The sequence below is a fragment of the Hemitrygon akajei genome, chromosome 8 (genome assembly GCF_048418815.1).
Source record: "Hemitrygon akajei chromosome 8, sHemAka1.3, whole genome shotgun sequence".
NCBI classification, from domain to species: domain Eukaryota; kingdom Metazoa; phylum Chordata; class Chondrichthyes; order Myliobatiformes; family Dasyatidae; genus Hemitrygon; species Hemitrygon akajei.
In genome coordinates, this window is record NC_133131.1 from 68,194,707 (window position 1) to 68,213,068 (window position 18,362).

General features: G+C 38.5%; 1 protein-coding gene across 2 annotated transcripts in view; it reads left to right on the forward strand.

The window, feature by feature from the left end:
* LOC140731954 (AT-rich interactive domain-containing protein 2-like) overlaps positions 1-18,362 on the forward strand; it is a 322,272-nt gene that overhangs the window by 212,021 nt on the left and 91,889 nt on the right. The window contains exons 7-8 of one of the 2 annotated variants that reach the window (XM_073053964.1): positions 7,292-7,361; positions 15,854-16,101. In XM_073053964.1, the coding sequence (XP_072910065.1) occupies positions 7,292-7,361; positions 15,854-16,101 (318 nt within the window). The remainder of the gene's footprint in view (positions 1-7,291; positions 7,362-15,853; positions 16,102-18,362) is intronic. The other variant, XM_073053965.1, reaches the window with a different exon arrangement.

Here is an 18,362-nt window from a genome sequence, read left to right on the forward strand (position 1 = left end):
AAAGCTACAATTATTACTAAGTCACGCAGTGGTTTAATTATTGGAATACATACGTTTCTTAAGTGTTTTATATGCATAGAAAGATAAAATACATACTATATACTAAGACAAACGTTTGACTAACTGACGCTAATAATACCGGATGTACTTGTTCCGACTTACGTACAAATCCGACTTAAAGACGGACTCAGGAACGGAACTCATACATAACCCGGGGACTGTCTGTATTTGGACTGGATTAATTGTAATGGACCCTTTTAATTATTTTTCTTTTCTTTTTCCCTACTAACTGTTCAATATAGTGAAATTTATAAATGTACTTTCTTTATAATTGTATGCAGTGTATGATCTGTTACTTCTCCCTGACAGCTAATTGCATGGGGGTAGTATTTACAATTTTTGCACAGATTGGGGTTTCGATGTTTGAGAAATTGCAACTTCCCGGTTTTGGTGGGATCCAGTTCATACTGACCTTAGACGTATGGAATTTGAGAAAGGTGGCTCTGAGTCCAGTGGCTGTCAGCAAGGGTCTTAAGGAGCTGTGTCTTTAGAGATGCTCGGTAAAAGGGGATTTCATTATGAAGTTCACCTGGGATTTGATTCCCTGAATACTGTGTATTTGCTGTAAGAATTGATTAAGTGGTTTGTGTGTTTAAGTCTCTGTTTGAACTAGTATCTGGGAAAGTGATTAAGATACTTGATTATGGACGCCGCAGCGATTCAGCTTTGGTGCTATTCATAGAGATTATCCACAACTAATGCTTGTGATCTGAGCAGGGTGGATATCTGCAGCCCAGATGAATTGTTGATTACGGTTTTAAGTGCAGTTAAAGTAAGTTATCCTCATTGAACTGTGTTTTGATAAATCTGTTAGTCCATACTAGCAAGGATGGGATGGAGTGGATCTGTTTGGTACGATTGGGCACCTGGAAAGGCATAGTTCATCCTTACTTTCAGAGAAGACAGAAGTGTAGGCGAGCACGAAGAATTGGAGGAGAGTTTCCCGTAGCTAGGGCAGAGGCTTTAAAGACAAGTTCTCTTGTTTCTGTGCAATGAGGGAAAGGAATTGTCTGATGTGAAAGGTCTAATGAGTCCTTCAGTGGTTGATTTAAATACCGTGCTCATTTTGGCTATTACGTCACTGGTTGATAAATGCAGAAGTATATCTGTGGAAACCCAACATTATTGTAGGCTGGGCTTGTTCTCTGGGGTCAAGCCCATATCTGATGGGGAAGGAAAATAGGGGTTTGGGCTGAGCAGACATTTCAGTGGATGGATGGCAGTGCTCATATAATATGAAAAATCTGAGACTGGTAGAGAGCTCAAAGGGCCTGGCAGCTGGTATAGTGAGGTTCCTTAAGGCAAAAAATCCATTAGTCACATCAGGTAATTTCAGAGATTATCATGGATGGAAATCTTGGTCGGCGTATATGATTGGGTTGAAGGTCCTGTTTCTGTGCTGTATGACTCTGACTCTGGTTTTGTTATTTTACATTGCATATCCAAGTAGAGATGTAACAAAATTGTAAGACTGTGTAGAATGTACTAATACTTCTCTGGAAACCTTACTTAATTTGTTTAGAAATACGATGGTAGCAGGCCTTTCCAGTGCAGTGAGTCTGCCCTGTCCAATTATACCCATGTGACCAATTACCTACTAACCTGTCTTTAGAATATGGAAGGAAACCAAAGCACCTGGAGGAAACCCACATGGTCATGGGGAGGACAGATAGACTCTTTACAGGCAGCGGTAGAATTGAACCTGGTTTTCTGGTGCTTTAATGCGGCCATGCTAACGTGCCACCCTAACTTATCTGAATAAATTAGATATCTTTGTATATAATTTCATGGCTATCTAATTCTGTGTACTTTTAGGTGACTGATGATTTAATTTGACTGCAATAATAGTTGAGAAACTGCAGATTTAGTTAAAAAGAGAAGGGAAGCAAACAAAAGGTTTAGGAAGTGAAATCATCTATGTTCCTTGAGGTACATAAAGGAAGCAGGAAAAAAATTAAATAGAGAATCAACAGATCTAAAACGAGCCATGAAATGTTCTCGGTGAATAGGATTAAGGAAATCTCCCAAGGCTTTTTATATATTAAAAATAAGAGATAACTAGAGGCAAGGCTAGGAACACTCAAGGACAAAGGAAGGAATTTATGCATGGAGCTAAAGGGAAGTGGTTTTCATCAGTATTCACCAAGTAGAAGAACGTTGTATATGGTAAGATCTAGGAGGGGAAATGCTGATATTTTAGGCATGTTGATGTCAAGGAAGAGGAGTTGGGTCTCTTGCAGGATGTTACGATAGAAAAGTCCCCAAGACCTTTGGTTAAGCCATATAAGAATGTTGTGAAGTTCTGGTCCCCATTTCACAAAGAATGTGGACCAGAGATTGGTTTGGAGAGAGTGCTCAAGAGGTTCACTAGAACTTTTGCTGGTTAAGAGAGATTGAACGAGCTTGGATTGCTTTCTCTGGAATGTTAGAGGGTGATTGATGAGCTGACAGAGTATATAAAATTATGAAAGGCAGAGAAGGGTAGTTAGTCGGTCTTTTGGAAATGGAAAATACAAGAGGGCATAGCTTCCATTCTTGACCATTAAAGATTGCACACCCAGTCCATGATGCAACCAGTTAGGATGCTCTCCACTGTGCATCTGTAGAAGTTTGTCAACATTTTTGGTGGAATGCCAATTCTGTGCAAACTTCCAAGAAAGTAGAGGTGCATTTAAGCCTTCTTTGTGATAACACTTCTGTGCTGGTCTCAGGATAGATGCTCTGATATGATGATATCATATCATATGATATGGTATCATACACTAGCTTTAGGCTAGTGGAGTGGTAGATAAAGACGAAGAAACTATCCCTGGTGGAATGGTGTGAAGGTGGAGTGAGGGCAGACGTGTGCCAAATGGAAGAGATGCAGGAGAGAGCAGTGTTGATGGTGAAGGAAGTAAAACTCCTTTTTTTGAAGAAGGAGGAAATCTCATTAGTTCTGGAATGCTGAGAATAGATGTGGCAGAAATGGAGGAACTGAGAGAAGGGAACGGTAGTTTCACAATTGACAGGATGGGACAAGGTGTAGTCCAGGCAGTTGGGAGAATCAGTGAGATCATAAAAGGTATCAGTAGTTTTTTCAAGCAACACACACAAAATGCTGGTGGAACCCTCAGCCCGAAAGATCGACAGTGCTTCTCCCTATAGATGCTGTCTGGCCTGCTGTGTTCCACCAGCATTTTGTGTGTGTTGCTTGAATTTCCAGCATCTGCAGATTTCCTCGTGTCAGTAGTTTTTTTTTGTGTTTGAACCTACCAACCCAAATGTCTTTGGATTGTGGGAGGAAACCAGAGCACCTAGAGGAAGCCCACATGGTCACAAAGAACGTACAAACTTCCTAAAGACAGTAGTGGGAAATGAACCTGGGTCGCTGGTATTATAAAACGTTGTGCTAACCACTATGCTACTATGGTGCACTAAATTGTGGAATATGATTCCCAGATGCTGAAAAGTCCCTTGCAATAATACAAAAAGAATGTCTCAACTCCCAATGAATTTGAAAACTATTCACCTTCCAATACTCAATAGACTTTACTACAAATGGGGTACAGCTTTTTTTGGGCGAGTGCATTATTGGCAGTCCAGATAACTTGTGTAATTGTGAATTGTTGAACTTGCTGAGAAACCCTGACTATTATTATCCCATCTATTCACTAATGTTGAACTCCTCATTGATTGACCAAGTGCTATTTTTTACTGTTGCCCAGCAGATGCATCAGGGAATTCTGGTGCTGAATCTTCTTCAGATTAGGTTTGTTGCTGATTCACTGACTACAATCATTTTAGTAACCTATAGCTTCCAAGGAAGTGGATAAACTTCAGAGTGTTTGTGTTTTCTTAAATGAATTGATTTGAATGAAATGTATTGCTGGCATAGATGTATTTAAATGGATTTAATTCTTTTCAGATTTCAGGTGTTTTAATGTTTATAAGATATTAACCATATTTCATTTTAATAAGTGTTTGAATATTTTCATTCACAAAGCCATTTGATGGCAGTAAATCTGGGTGTGAAATTTAACCAGCTGTCAAATCTTTTGAGTTGGGTTGCCTTTTCCAGCAGAAGGCTCTGTGTGTAACAGAGCCACACTATCTGAGGTGAACTTTTAGGGAAACAATGCTGCAGCAGGTAAGTGTTGCTTGGCAAACGGTAAGCTTGGTTAGTCAGTGGGCCAGACAGAAACATTCCTGTATCAGATGCAGCCCTTGAGTATGTTGTTGACTTCTGAGAGCAACCAAATTAGGTTTACATTTATTTGGGCAAAGAGGAAGATGAGCTTTATGACTTGGAGCCTAGTATATTAGGCAAAGGTACTTACTGACATATTTATTAGCATTTTCTCATGATGGCAGCCATCAGCTGAGCAATTTCTGATGTGATCTTAAGGAGGTATGATTCTTAATTATTATTAAAAGTTTTGTATATATTTAAATTAACCTATATAATAATTAACATTAATTTAAATATACAAAACTTTTCTGATTAGGTGCTCTGTTCCAAATATAATCGATAATGCTATCAGTTTAGCAATAAAACAAGGATTTTTACAACAGTGATTAGAATTTAATTAGCAAAATAAGAACAGGTCTCTCCCTGCAGATTTAAGTACAAAGAGAATTAACTGAAATGTAATCTAAGAAATTTAAGTCATATCAAAGCAAATAACTGCAGATGCTATGAAAGTTAAAATCAAGAAATGCTAGGAGATACTCAAGAGATCAAGAGGTATTTGTTACAGGCTAACAGCGTTTGTGAAATATTTACCTGTATTTCTGTATCCACAGGTGGGGCTTCACCTGCTGAGTATTTGCAGTATTCTTTGCTTTAAGTTGAGCTTTGTTAAGTTCTCTTGACCTTTAGATTGTATAAACTAGGAATTTATGTTCTGTAAGGAACCTATTACTGATGTTTTGCCCTGAAACTACTTTTTTTTCCAACTAATCACACATAATACAGTTCCATTACAAGTAAAACATCTGCCAAATGGTGAATTTCTCTGTGTGGGGATCAGACAGCAGTACTTACCTATACATGGAAGGAGTATGAGGAATGGGAGCTTCCAGCTGGATCACAATTAACATTGCATAACTGCCAGCTTTGTGCTTTTAACTTAAAAGCGAGCCTATCTGATTTGAAAATAGAGACTGCCAGATTTTATTTTATATACAGTGCAGTGCTTTATGGGGGCATTTTGATGTTACAGTAATCAGTCAAGGAACTTAATCAAGGTGTCTGGATAAACAATCCCATTATGATATCTGTGGAAGTTAAAATGGGATTTGCCTTTTTTTAAAACAATATACAGTATGTGCAGAATTTGTGACTTTGAAGCCACTAGATTGTTGTAAAATCTTATCTGAGAAAACCTACTTAAAGCCTATAATAAACCAGATAGGATTTTACAACAATTTTACAAATCTACTTCTTTTTCCGTCAGGACTGAAAAGTCCTGATGAAGGGTCTCGGCCAGAAACGTCGACAGTGCTTCTCCCTATAGATGCTGTATGGCCTGCTGTGTTCCACCAGCATTTTGTGTGTGTAACTTGAAAAGAGTACTAAGATTGAACAGAGTATGAATTTATGAAAAGAAAATCACAATTGTCTAATTGCACTTCCTTTGAAGATGTGCTTATTTGAATAGAGAAGTGGGAGCCAATGGCTATTATATTGAAAGCTTTTGCTAACATCACAGGGCATTGTTCAATAAGCTTGGAGCATGTGGAGCTGGGTGTAATACATAGGCATGGACTGAGAAGTGATTATCAGACAAAAGCAATGAGTGGGAATTTTTTTCAGGGTTGACAGGTTTTAGTTACTAGGGTGCTGCATAGATCAGTGCTTGGGCCACAATTGCTCATAATCTCTTTCAACAGTTTGTCAAAGGGGATCAAATATCATGTTTCCAAGTTTGCTGATAATACAAAACTAGGTGGGATTTTGAGTAGGAAGAAGGATGTAAAGAATCCTCAAGGGAATACAAATTAAGTGAGTGGCCAAGACAATCGGAGATGTAATGAAGTGTGGGGAAAAATGAGATGTTATCTACTGTGTGCCCAAAACAGACAACATCAGATCATTCTTTTAAATGTTGAGTGATTTGGGTAATGTTCATTTTTGAAAGGACCTAGCTGTCCAGGTACTCAACTTGTTTAAAGCTAAATGCAGGTGCAATAAGCAATTAGGACGGCAAATACTCTGTTAGCTTTTATTAAAGAACATTTGAGTACAGAAATAGAGATATCCAACTGCAATTACGTATATAGGACTTGCGCAGAAAATATTTTAGAATTCTGAATACCTTACCAAAAAGGATATTCTAGGCTTAGAGAAAGTTCAGTGAAGATTCACTAACTGGTTCCAAGGATAATGGGTTTGTTGTAGGAGAGATTGAGCAGAGGTTAGAAGAATAAGAGAAGAGATTATCGGAAGTTAGAGTTATTGTAGGACACAGAGACTGGATGCAGGTCTATTATCTTCTGTTATCAGATTCCTTTGCTTCCCCCCCACCTATCACTTCTCTTTATTATTCCTTCCCCTTCCCACTCCCACTCCCTCGCCCTCCTGCCTTCCCCCTCTAGATCCACCTATTACCTGCTAGCTCCTGCTCCTCCCTCCCCTGCTATTCTACTGTTATTTTGGCCTGCTCCTTCCATTTCAGTCCCGATGAAGGATTAGGGCCCAAAACATCAACTGTTCATCTTCCTCCATAGGTGCTGCCTGGCCTGAGTTCCTCCTGAATTTTGTGTGTGGATCCAGATTTCTAGCATCTGGAGTTGTTCTTGTGTCCCTTGTTATGAAGTTCACTCTGCCAGTGAAATATACAATTTGTTAAATTGAATCGAAACCATTCAGTTTTTTTTAAACCAATAACTTTTTATATTGAATTTGTTCTATTAGTTATGTTACATTTTACTTTGTTTACCCAATTTGGAGTTCTTTGCATTAAGCATGTGTACAGAAATGTGTAATTTTATTATTTAGCTGAATGTTTAATATTATATATTTTTTAAGTACATGATGCATTAAAGAATTTTTAAGAGGTCTGATTTTGGAAAACTAAATTTGCTTAAAGTTTAAGTTTCAATATAAAACACTTATCAAAGTTTTAAAAATAAAGTTTATAAACATTAATATATGAATGCATTAACTTTGGAAACTGAAATATTTGGAATGATTTATGTCTAACATGGTGGTATCCTGAAAATACTAAACTTAGAAAATTCTTAACAGTTTTGGAAAGATACTGTAGAAGACCAAGAAGTCCGGGAGCTTGTTGGAGATAAAAATCACAAATCTAAAGGTAAGACAGAGTTGATAAACAGCAATGGCGATGGTGAGAAATAAACAGTTAATACAAGTCACAGACCTAAAGGTTGCCAGGACTTACTGACGTGTTTATGAGCATTTGCTCAACAGTCTCTTGTGTTGTAAGGTAAAATTTTACTTAGAAATGAACACTGTGTAGGAAGCATCTTATAAAATATGAGACTTTAAAACTAGATCCATTAATGGAGAAAATCAGTTTAGAATGTGTTGGTTCAGGATCAGAATTAGGTTTAATATCACTGGGATATGGGGTGTTAACTTTGCAGCAGCAGTACAATGCAATACATGATAATATAGAAAAAAACTGAATTAGTGAGGTAGTGTTCATGGGTTCGATGGCCATTCAGAAATCAGATGGCAGAGGGGGAAATGCTGTTCCTGAATTGTTGAGTGTGTGCCTTCAGGCTCCTGTACCTCCTATCTGATGGTAACACTGAGAAGAGGGCTTGTTATGGTCGCGGAGATTCAAGAAGAGGCTTTTTCAATAACACCCTGCCTTGATGGGATGAAGGCTAAGAACAGTGGAGCAATTTTTGAGAGATATTAAGATATATTTTAGATCAAAAGACATAGGAGCAAAATTAGGTCATTTTCCCATTGAGCCTACTCTGCCATTTGATCAAAGCTGATTTATTTTCCTTCTTAACCCTATTCTTGTACCTTCTCCCCAAAACCTTTGCTTTCCCCATATAAGGAAATCATGCTAACTTTGGCCTACTTTATCATGTGCCTCGAAATTCAATGAACCCTCATCCTTAATAATGGACTCCAATTTCTTCTCAACCATTGAAGTCAGACTACCTGGCAAATAATTTCCTGCGTTTCTTTCTTGAAGAGTAGAGTGACATTTGCAACTTTTCAGTCTTCCAGAACCATTCCAGAATTTAGTCATTCTTGAAAGATCATTGCACAATCTCTTCAGTTACCTCTTTTAAAAATCTAGGGTGTAATCCATCTGATCCAGGAGACTTATCCACCTTTAGACCCTCAGCTTCACAAGTAATTTCTCTTTAGTAATTGTGACTACACTTACTTCTGCCCGACACACCCAAATTTCTGGCATGCTGCAAGTGTCTTCCACAGTGAAGACTGCCACAAAATATGTACTCAGTTTATTCACCTTTTCTTTGGCTCCCGTTCTTACCTCTATCATCATATTCCAGTAATTTGAAGTCCACACGTAATTCTCTTTTGCACTTCATATATCTGAAAAAGCTTCTGGTATCCTCTTTTAAATTATTGGCTGACTTACCTTCATATTTCATCTTTTCTTGCAGCATGGTAACATAACGCTTAGTGCTAAGCTTTCCAGCTTCAGTGATCAGGGTTCAATTCTCATTGTTGTCTATAAGAAGTTTCACGCCATGGATGCTCTCTGCTTTAACTGTGTGAGTTTCCTGTTGGTGTTCCAGTTGCTTCCCACATTGCAAATACATTATAATTAGGATGAAGATGGATAAAGTTGATGCAGGAAGCACATCCTTGGATTGTGTTAGACATTGATGCAAAAATATAATTCACTCTAAGGTTCAATGTTTCAATGTACATGTGAGGAAATAATGGTAATCTTCTATTGCTTTTTTAGTTGCATTCTGTTTTTAAATCTTGCCAATCCTCACATTAATTTTCCAATTTTCACTTGCTTATCTTCACACCAATTTCTGCTATATTATATACCCTCTTTAAGACCATAAGATATAGGAGCAGAAATAGGCATTTGGCCCATTGAGTCTGCTCTGCCATTCAATCAATTCTTCCAGTCATCCCCACTCCCCTGCCTTTTCCCCAGACCCATTGATGCCCTGGCTAATCAAGAACCTATCCATCTCTGCCTTAAATACACCCAATGACTTGGCCTCCATGGCTGCTCGTGGCAACAAATTCTACAGATTTACCACCCTCTGACTAAAGTAATTTCTCCACATCTCTATTCTAAATGGACATCCTTCAATCCTGAAGTCGTGCCCTGTTGTCCTAGATTCCCCTACCATGGGAAATAACTTTGCCATTTCTAATCTGTACAGGCCTTTTAACATTCAAAATGTTTCTAGGAGGTCCCCCCTCGTTCTCCTGAACTCCAGGGAATACAGTCCAAGAGCTGCTAGACGTTCCTCATACAGTAACCCTTTCATTCCTGGAATCATTCTCGTCAATCTTCTCTGAACCCTCTTCAATGTCAGTATATCCTTTCTAAAATGAGACCAAAACTGCACATGATACTCCAAGTGTGGTCTCACAAGTGCCTTACGGAGCCTGAACATCACATCCCTGCTCTTATATTCTATACCTCCAGTAATGAATGCCAACATTGTATTCACCTTTTTCACCATCAACTCAACCTGGAGGTTAACCTTTAGGGTATCCTGCACAAGGACTCCCAAGTCCCTTTGCATTTTGAATTTTCTCCCCATCTAAATAAGAGTCTGCCCATTTCTTTCTTTCACCAAAGTGCATGATCATATACTTTCCAACATTGTATTTCATTTACCACTTCTTTGCCCATTCCCCTAAACTATCTAAGTCTCTCTGCAGGCTCTCTGTTTCCTCAACACTACCCGTTCCTCCACCTGTCTTTGAGTCATCAGCAAATTTAGACACAAATCCATTAATCCCGTAGTCCAAATCATTGACATACATCGTAAAAAGCAGCGGTCCCAACACCGACCACTGTGGAACTCCACTGGTAACCAGCAGCCAGCCAGAATAGTATCCCTGTATTCCCATTCTCTGTTTTCTGCCGATCAGCCAATGCTCCACCCATGCTAGTAACTCCCCTGTAATTCCATGGGTTCTTATCTTGCTAAACAGCCTCATGTGCAGCACCTTATCAAAGGCCTTCTGAAAATCCAAGTACACCACATCCACTGCATCTCCTTTGCCTACCCTGCTTGTAATTTCCTCAAAAAATTGCAGTAGTTTAGTCGGGCAGGATTTTCCTTTCAGGAAACCATACTGGCTTTGGCTTATCTTGTGCCTTCATAATCTCATACCTAGCAATCGATTCCAACAACTTCCCAACCACTGATGTCAGGCTAACAGGTCTATAGTTTCCTTTTTGCTGCTTCTCACCCTTCTTAAATAGTGGAGTAACATTTGCAATTTTCCAGTCATCTGGTACAATGCCAGAATCTATCGATTCTAGAAAGATCATCAATGATGCTCTCCAGACACTTCCTTCAGAACCCGAGGGTGCATTCCATCAGGTCCAGGAGATTTATCCAGCCTCAGACCATTAAGCTTCTTGAGCACCTCCTCAGTCATTATTTTCACTGCACATACTTCACTTCCCTGATACTCTTGAATGTCCAGTATACTGCAGATATCTTCCACTATGAAGACTGATGCCCTCCAGTCTCTTTTTACCTTTTATATGCTTAAAAATGCTTTTAGTATCTTCTTTGATATTAGTCAGCTTCCTTTCATAATTCATCTTTTCCTTCCTAAAGACCTTCTTAGTTTCCTTCTGTAAGTTTTATAAGCTTCCCAATCCTCTCTCTTCTTTGGCTTTGGCTTCCTTGTATGCCCTCTCTTTTGCTTTTACTTTGATCTCTGACTTCACTTGTCAGCCATGGTAGTGTCCTCCTTCCATTCAAATATTTCTTCTTATTTGGAATGTATCTGTCTAGCACTTCCCTCATTTTTTTGCAGAAACTCCAGCCATTGCTGCTCTGCTGTCCTTCCTGCTAGTGCCCTTTCCAGTCAACCTTGGCCAGTTCCTCTCTTATGCCTTTGTAGTTTCTTTTATTCCATTGAACTACATTTTGTTTTTATGGTGTCATTTACTTGTCAGTCACATTTGCTTCACCTTCCGTTTCGAATGCTGCTGCTTCTTTGAGATGTACCAATCCTGCATCTTCTGAAATACTTCCAAAAACCTTGGCCTTTGCTGAGTATTGTCATCCCTGCTAGTGTTCCATCCAACCAGCTTCTATATCATACCTCTGTAGTTATCTTCACTCACATGTAACACTGATTCATACAATTTTAGCTTCTCCATCAAACTGCAGAGTGAATTCTATCTTACTGTGATCTCTGCCTTGCAAAGGTTCTATTATCTTGGGCTCCCTAATCAAATCTGGTTCATTACAAAACACTCAATCTATTTTTGCCTTTTCTCTAGTGGGCTCAACCACAAGCTGCTCTGAAAAAGCCATCTCATAGACATTGTACAAATTCCTTCTCTTGGGATCCAGCATCAAATTGACTTTAAGAATCTACCTGCGTACGGAAATCCTCTATATCCTTCATAATGTCACCTTTTTTTACATGTCTTTTCTATCTCCTGTTGTAAATTGTACTCCATCTCCTGTTCGGAGGCCTGTATATAAAACCCATCCGGGTCTTTTTACCTTTGTGGTTTCTTAACTCTATACCCTCAAGGAGTCTACATCTTCTGATCTTGTGCCACTCCTTTCTAAGGATTTGATTTCAATTTTTACCAACAAACCTTCCTGCCTACCTGCCTGTCCTTTGAATACAATGTGTGTCCTTGGATGTTAAAGTCTCAGCTGTAATCTTTTAACCACAATTCTGTGATTCCCACAATATCATATTTGCGAATTTCTATCTGTGCTACAAGATCACCTACCTTATTCTGTATACTGTGTGCATTTAAATGTGACAATTTCATCCCTGTATTTACCACCATTTTCAATTTTGTCTCCAGTTGCCTGAATTAAATCTTATACCTTTCTAAATTTTTTTTGTCTTTATTCTAGAAACTTTAGTAACCTGTCCTGCACTCTCCTTCCTTTTTACTTTATCCATATTTTTCAAAGCTGTTCAACTCACCACTCCTAATATTTAGTTTAAAGCCCTATTCAAACCCCCGATTATGTGATTCACCAGGACCCTGATCCCGCATAGTTCAGGTAGAGGCTGTCCCATCGGAACAGCTCCATTCTTCCCCAATACTGGTGCCAGTGTACCACGAATTCAAACTCACTTCTACCAGACCAATCTTTGAGCCATGCACTTAACTCTCTGATTTTATTAACCCTGTGCCAATTTGCATAATCCAAAGATTATTAATTTTCTGGTTCTGTATCTTAATTTGTCCCTACCTGCTGAAATTCCCTCAGCAGAACCTCTTTCCTTGTTTTTCCTACATCGTAGAAACAATGCAATTGGATCTTTCCCCAAATCCTCTGCAGGTCGGATACCAGGCAGGCAACACAGCCTTCGGGACTCTCTATCCTTGCAACAGAGAATTGTATCTCTTCTCCTGAGTACTATCCCCAATTACAACTACATTTTTCTTCTCTCCTCCCTCTTGAATGGTTCCCTGAACCCTGGTACCATGGTTTGGTTGCGCATCCTTTCTAGAGCCACCACTCTCATCCTCACAGGAAGAAACGAACTCAGAACTGCTGAACAAACTCAAGGGCTGAGGTTCCTCCAGCATTACCTCTTGGATCCACCCATCTGCTTCACTTGCAGTCAACCCTCTTGTTCCTGGCCATAGACTGAATTTGAAGCAGTTAAACTAATGATTGTGACTGCCTTTCTGGACTAATTAGGTGAAACAAGAAAATTGAAGTCATTTTGTGTTAAGAATGAAATGAACACTGAATTTTGTTTGAAGAATGTAAATTGTTGCAGATGTAGCATGGTAGCTCCACCTATTGACAGAAAGCCACAGAGCATTTTAAAATGATAGAGAGAAAGGGAAAAAAAGATTATGGTTAAAATTATAGCACTCAGCATCAGAAACAATTGTTTAATCTCATGAATATGTTAAGTATGATTACATGTTGAAAAATTGATTCGGATTTCTAAAATGTATATTTATTTTTGTAGCCATATATTAATCAGTCTTGTATAGGTATTGCTTATTAAATACAGATTCTGCTAGACATATTTATATTCTGGAAGATGCTCCAAATTATATTGAAACAGTTCGTGCCAGTTTGTACAGAATGAATTTTATAACACTGGTAGTAGTAAGGGGCCTGTGTGAGTGAAGTTGACAATTTATCTTTCTTAGAAAAATTATCAAATGTTCATTGCAATGAACATTTTCTACCTGAGAGGACAATTGGCTTAATGACAGTATTTGTATTATACCTACTAATTGGAGATATCTGAATGAACAGATACCACGTAGATCAGTGGAATGATGGTGTGAAGGGTAGTCTTGGGCAACAAAGTGATTATTGATGTATTGGTGAAATGGACTGAGAAATGGCAGTTGGAATTTAATTCTGATAAATATGAGTGATAGATTTTGGGAGTACTAATGAGGCTAGGACATACATCAGAAGTAGTAAGACTAAGGGCCTTGGAAGAATTGAGGAACAAAGGGATGCTGACATGCAAGTCCAAAGATCCTTGAAGATGGCAGCACAGGTAGATAACCTAGTTAACAAGCACATGGGATTCTGGACTTCCTTACTTGGGGCACAGAATAAATTAATAGGAAGATTATGCTCTAATTTTATAAAACGTGTTAAATCTCAAAGTTCAATGTAAATTTATTATTGAAGTACATATATGTTGCCATATACAATGTTGAAATTCATTTTCTTGCCGGCATACTCAATAAATCTATAATAGAATCAGCGAAAGATTGCACTAACTTGGACATTCAGCCAGTGTGCAAAGGACAACAAACTGTGCAAATACAAAAAGAAAGAAGTAATAGTAATACATAAATAAATGAGCAATAAATATCGAGAACATGAGTGTCCTTGAAAGTGACTCAGTAGGTTGTGGTTTGTGGGGCGAGTGAAGTTATCCCCTTTGTTTACAAGCTTGATGGTTCAGGGGTAATAACTGTTCCTAAACCTGGTAGTGCGAGTCCTGAGGCTCCTGTACCTTCCTAATGGCAGCAGTGTGAAGAGAGATTGACTTGAATGGTGGGGGTCCCTGATGATGCTCTCCTGGGACAACGCTTCTTGGAGATGTGCTCGATGGTGGGGAGGGCTGTACCTTTGATGGACTGAGCCCTATCCATTACCTTTTGTAAGATTTTCTGTTCAAGGGCATTGGTGTTTCCATATCGGGCTGTGATTTGGCTAGCCAGTCAATATACTCTCCACCACACATCTGTAGAAGTTTGTCAAAGCTTTAGACTTCAGTTGGGACAGCGTGCAATTCTGGTCACTGCACTGTAGGAAGTAAGTGATAATGCTGGAATGTGTACAATGAAGAAGCACTATTAAGTTATCTGGAATGGAGTGTTTTATTTACAAGGAATAACCAGAGAGGTTGGTTTGTTTTCCCAAGATGGAGTGGGTTAAAAGGGGACATGATAGAGGCATTAAAAAATAATAGGGGCACAGATCCCACACTGTGGGATTTTTTTTGCCATTATCAGAGGTGAATATAACTAAAAGATAATGATTTAATATAACGAGTAAGATCTTTACAGGAGATCTGAGGGGGAGGTTTTCAGCCAGAAAGTGGTAAGAATCTGGAATGCACTGCCAGAGTGGGTGATGGAATAAGAGTTGCTGATAGTTTCCAAGAAATGTCCAAAGAACATTTAAATTGCCTAGGCAGAGAAGGCTGTGGAACAAATGCTGAAAGATGGGATCACTGTGAACGAGTGCCCATCGCTCAGTGTGGACTTGGGGGGCTGATTGACCTGTTTCCCGTCTACGAAAAGATAGCCACACTGCATCTCCCTTTTCCCTTCTCTGGAAAGCATTTGGATGTAACTTGATGACCTGATATGACTGATATTGTGAAGCGTTGCTGTGTTTAGAAGCGTAGATCTACAATACAGAGTGGCGTTATACAATATTTTACACTTCTTTCAACTTTTACATTTTGCATGTGTTAGACATGTAGATAGGATATCAACTATTCAAGACTGATGAGCTCCAGTGCAAGCTGCTAATTCCATATAGTCTTTACATCCACACTACCTTTCTCTCAAAGGGTGCCCCAGCGGGTCACCCCGTTGTCTAGTTATTCTCTGAAATTAAAAATGCTATATCTTAAGAGAAGGTTCAAACTGAATTTAAAAAAAGTACAGTCAAGATACTTATTTTCTGTATGTTTGATTTAGAATTAGAACTGTCTATGGTTAACACGTAGGCCCTTCTGCCAGTCGTATCTGTCAGACTCTGCGCAATCAATCACCCTTTATGTTACTGCTCTTTTTGACATGTATCTCCCTCAGTGAAAATAATTTGTGCATTTACTACAGAAAAGGAAATTAGAACTGATTCCATAAAATTGACATGGTGTACTTTATTGGCTTTTGTTTGTAGGTAAGTTAAAAGAGCAAATATTAAATGTATTGTGGTAATCCCCCAAAATGGGACGTACAGTATTTAAATTGTTTTATCACCTGTTTTTAATCATTTGTGATGTGGTAATGAGTGAATAATATAACTTTATATTCAAATTAGTGTACCTTAACAAAGATGTCAAAATACTTATTGAATACTGTTCAATAATGGCCTTGGATGTCAAAATGATCGAAAAATTTTGTTCCATTGTTTGCCTCAATACTAGAAGCTGCTAGCGATGATGGATGGGACTCTGTCTTGTTCCACCCTCCACAGAAATTGGGTATCAATGACCTGGAAGGACAAAGGGTGCTGCAGATAGCTGTTATTATCCACAATTTGTCCATGGAAGAAGGGAATGCCAAGTTATTAGCTAACCGAACGTGCCTGAGGTTTCTGCTGCTATGTGCTCACAGTAAACATATATCACTTAAGCAAATGGGATTGGATACATTGGGAAATGTAATGGCAGAGGTAAGATTTTCTCAAAAGTTTCATTAGTAGATGGAGCTGCTCCATATTGAATATGTTGCAATTGCAAAATGTGAATGTTACTTATTGTTTGGGCCTCAAAATATCTCTATCTATAATTTTTTGAGCCCCAGAAATATTTGCATCTGTGCTACATAACAAATAGACTAACATTAGAAGTGATGGATTATTTAAGCTGAACATTTGCATGAAGCAGCATTTGATAGGCAGATTGATTCCATCACCACCATTTATTTGATTTCTTGATAAAATAGTGAAAGATGTTGAGATACCAGTGTATTAACTTTTCAATACTTGTAATATGGTCAATCCACATCCAGATTTTTCACATTAGGGTGAGGAAAATGATTCAAATGATTTAGATAACTAAGGACTTTAGTTATCTTTAAGTTGTCAATTTTAAGAAAAACTTATCATCGTGAGGCAGCAATAGGAATTTTAATGTTTTGTGTTTCACAAATCATCTGTTAGTTTTCTGATTTTTAACTTATTTTGATTGGAGAGCATTTGAGGTAACTTGCATTTAAGATTCTTCAATTAATAGAATTCATCCATAGAACACAGATTTCTGAGTATTGCATTGCATCTGGTTGTTTTTTCTGGGGAGAAACGAGCTTCCTATATGTCATAAAGAAGAGAAAATCTGCAGATGCTGGAAATCCAAGTAACATACACAAAATGCTGGAGGAATTCAGCAGGCTAGGCAGCATCTATGGAAAAGTGTATTTTCAACGTTGACAATACTCTTCTTCATAGATGCTGCCTGGCCTGCTTAGTTCCTCCAGCATTTTGTGTGTGTTTCCTTATTGTCACACTAACTTGAAGCATCAGAGGTTAAAGACTTCAAACAGATAAACATGAGTTAGAATGACTTTACTCATATGAACTCAATAGTGAGTTATAGCCAATATCATTGACAACTCAACAGTGCCATAGTAGGATTGGATGCCAACCATCATGAAATGCTAAGCAAGAACTAGTCTATAAAACAATACTTTGGGTAGTTCTGCAGAATAGATGATGATAATCCCTAATATACTTTACAATTTTTGGGGTTTCCAGTTGAAAGTTTTAAGCAAAAATACTTGGCTGCATAAGATAAATTTTCAGTAAGTGGCAGACTACAACTGAATTTGCATCTGAATAAGTCTGCAGATGTAGGCACTTGCTATTTTCCTGCATGTGCTAATCAAGAAGTGCATGCAAACAATATGTAGTTTTCATCAGCCTAAGCTTTCAGTCTCTTGGTGACGAAATAGAAATTTCCACGTGTAAGTGGAAATTACATATGTAAATATGTATGGCAAGTTTCAACAGTTTGGGACATTCCAAACTGCAATACAGGATTTTTTTGGAGTAGCTGGTGCTCTTATGTGGCTATTGATTGAGCACTGGCACCACCAAGGAAAAGAAATTCCACCAGTAACTTGATAAAATATTTGGTAAATACCCATACAAAAATTGAACAAGTAGTGAGAGGAATTCACAGTACGATAGAACATAGAACAGTATAGCATAGAAACAGGCCCTTTGGCAACAATATTGTGCCAAACCAATAAAATTAGTAATCAAATGACCAGTTAAGATAGTACCTTCTGTCTGCACAATGTCCATATCTTTCCATTTTCCTGACATTCATGTGCTTATCTAAAGGATTTTTAAGAATCCTTAATGTATTTGCCTCGACCATCACCCCAGGCAATGCATACCAGGCACCAACCACTCTCTGCAGTAAAGTTTGCCCCTCACATCTCCTTTATAGAAACATAGAAAATAGGTGCAGGAGTAGGCCATTCAGCCCTTCGAGCCTGCACCACCATTCAGTATGATCATGGCTGATCATCCACCTCAGAACCCTGTACCTGCTTTCTCTCCATACCCCCTGATCCCTTTAGCCACAAGGGCCATATCTAACTCCCTCTTAAATATAGCCAATGAACTTGCCTCAACTGTTTCTTGTGGCAGAGAATTCCACAGATTCACCATCTCTGTGTGAGGAAGTTTTTCCTCATCTCGGTCCTAAAAGGCTTCCCCTTTATCCTTAAACTGTGACCCCTCGTTCTGGACTCCCCCAACATCGGAAACTATCTTCCTGCATCTAGCCTGTCCAATCCTTTAAAATTACCTTCTCACCTTAAATGCATTCCCTCTAGTATTAGACATTTCAACCCTGGAAAAAAAGATACTTTGTGTCTACTCTATGCTTCACATGATCTTACAAGCATCTATCAGTACCTCCCCTT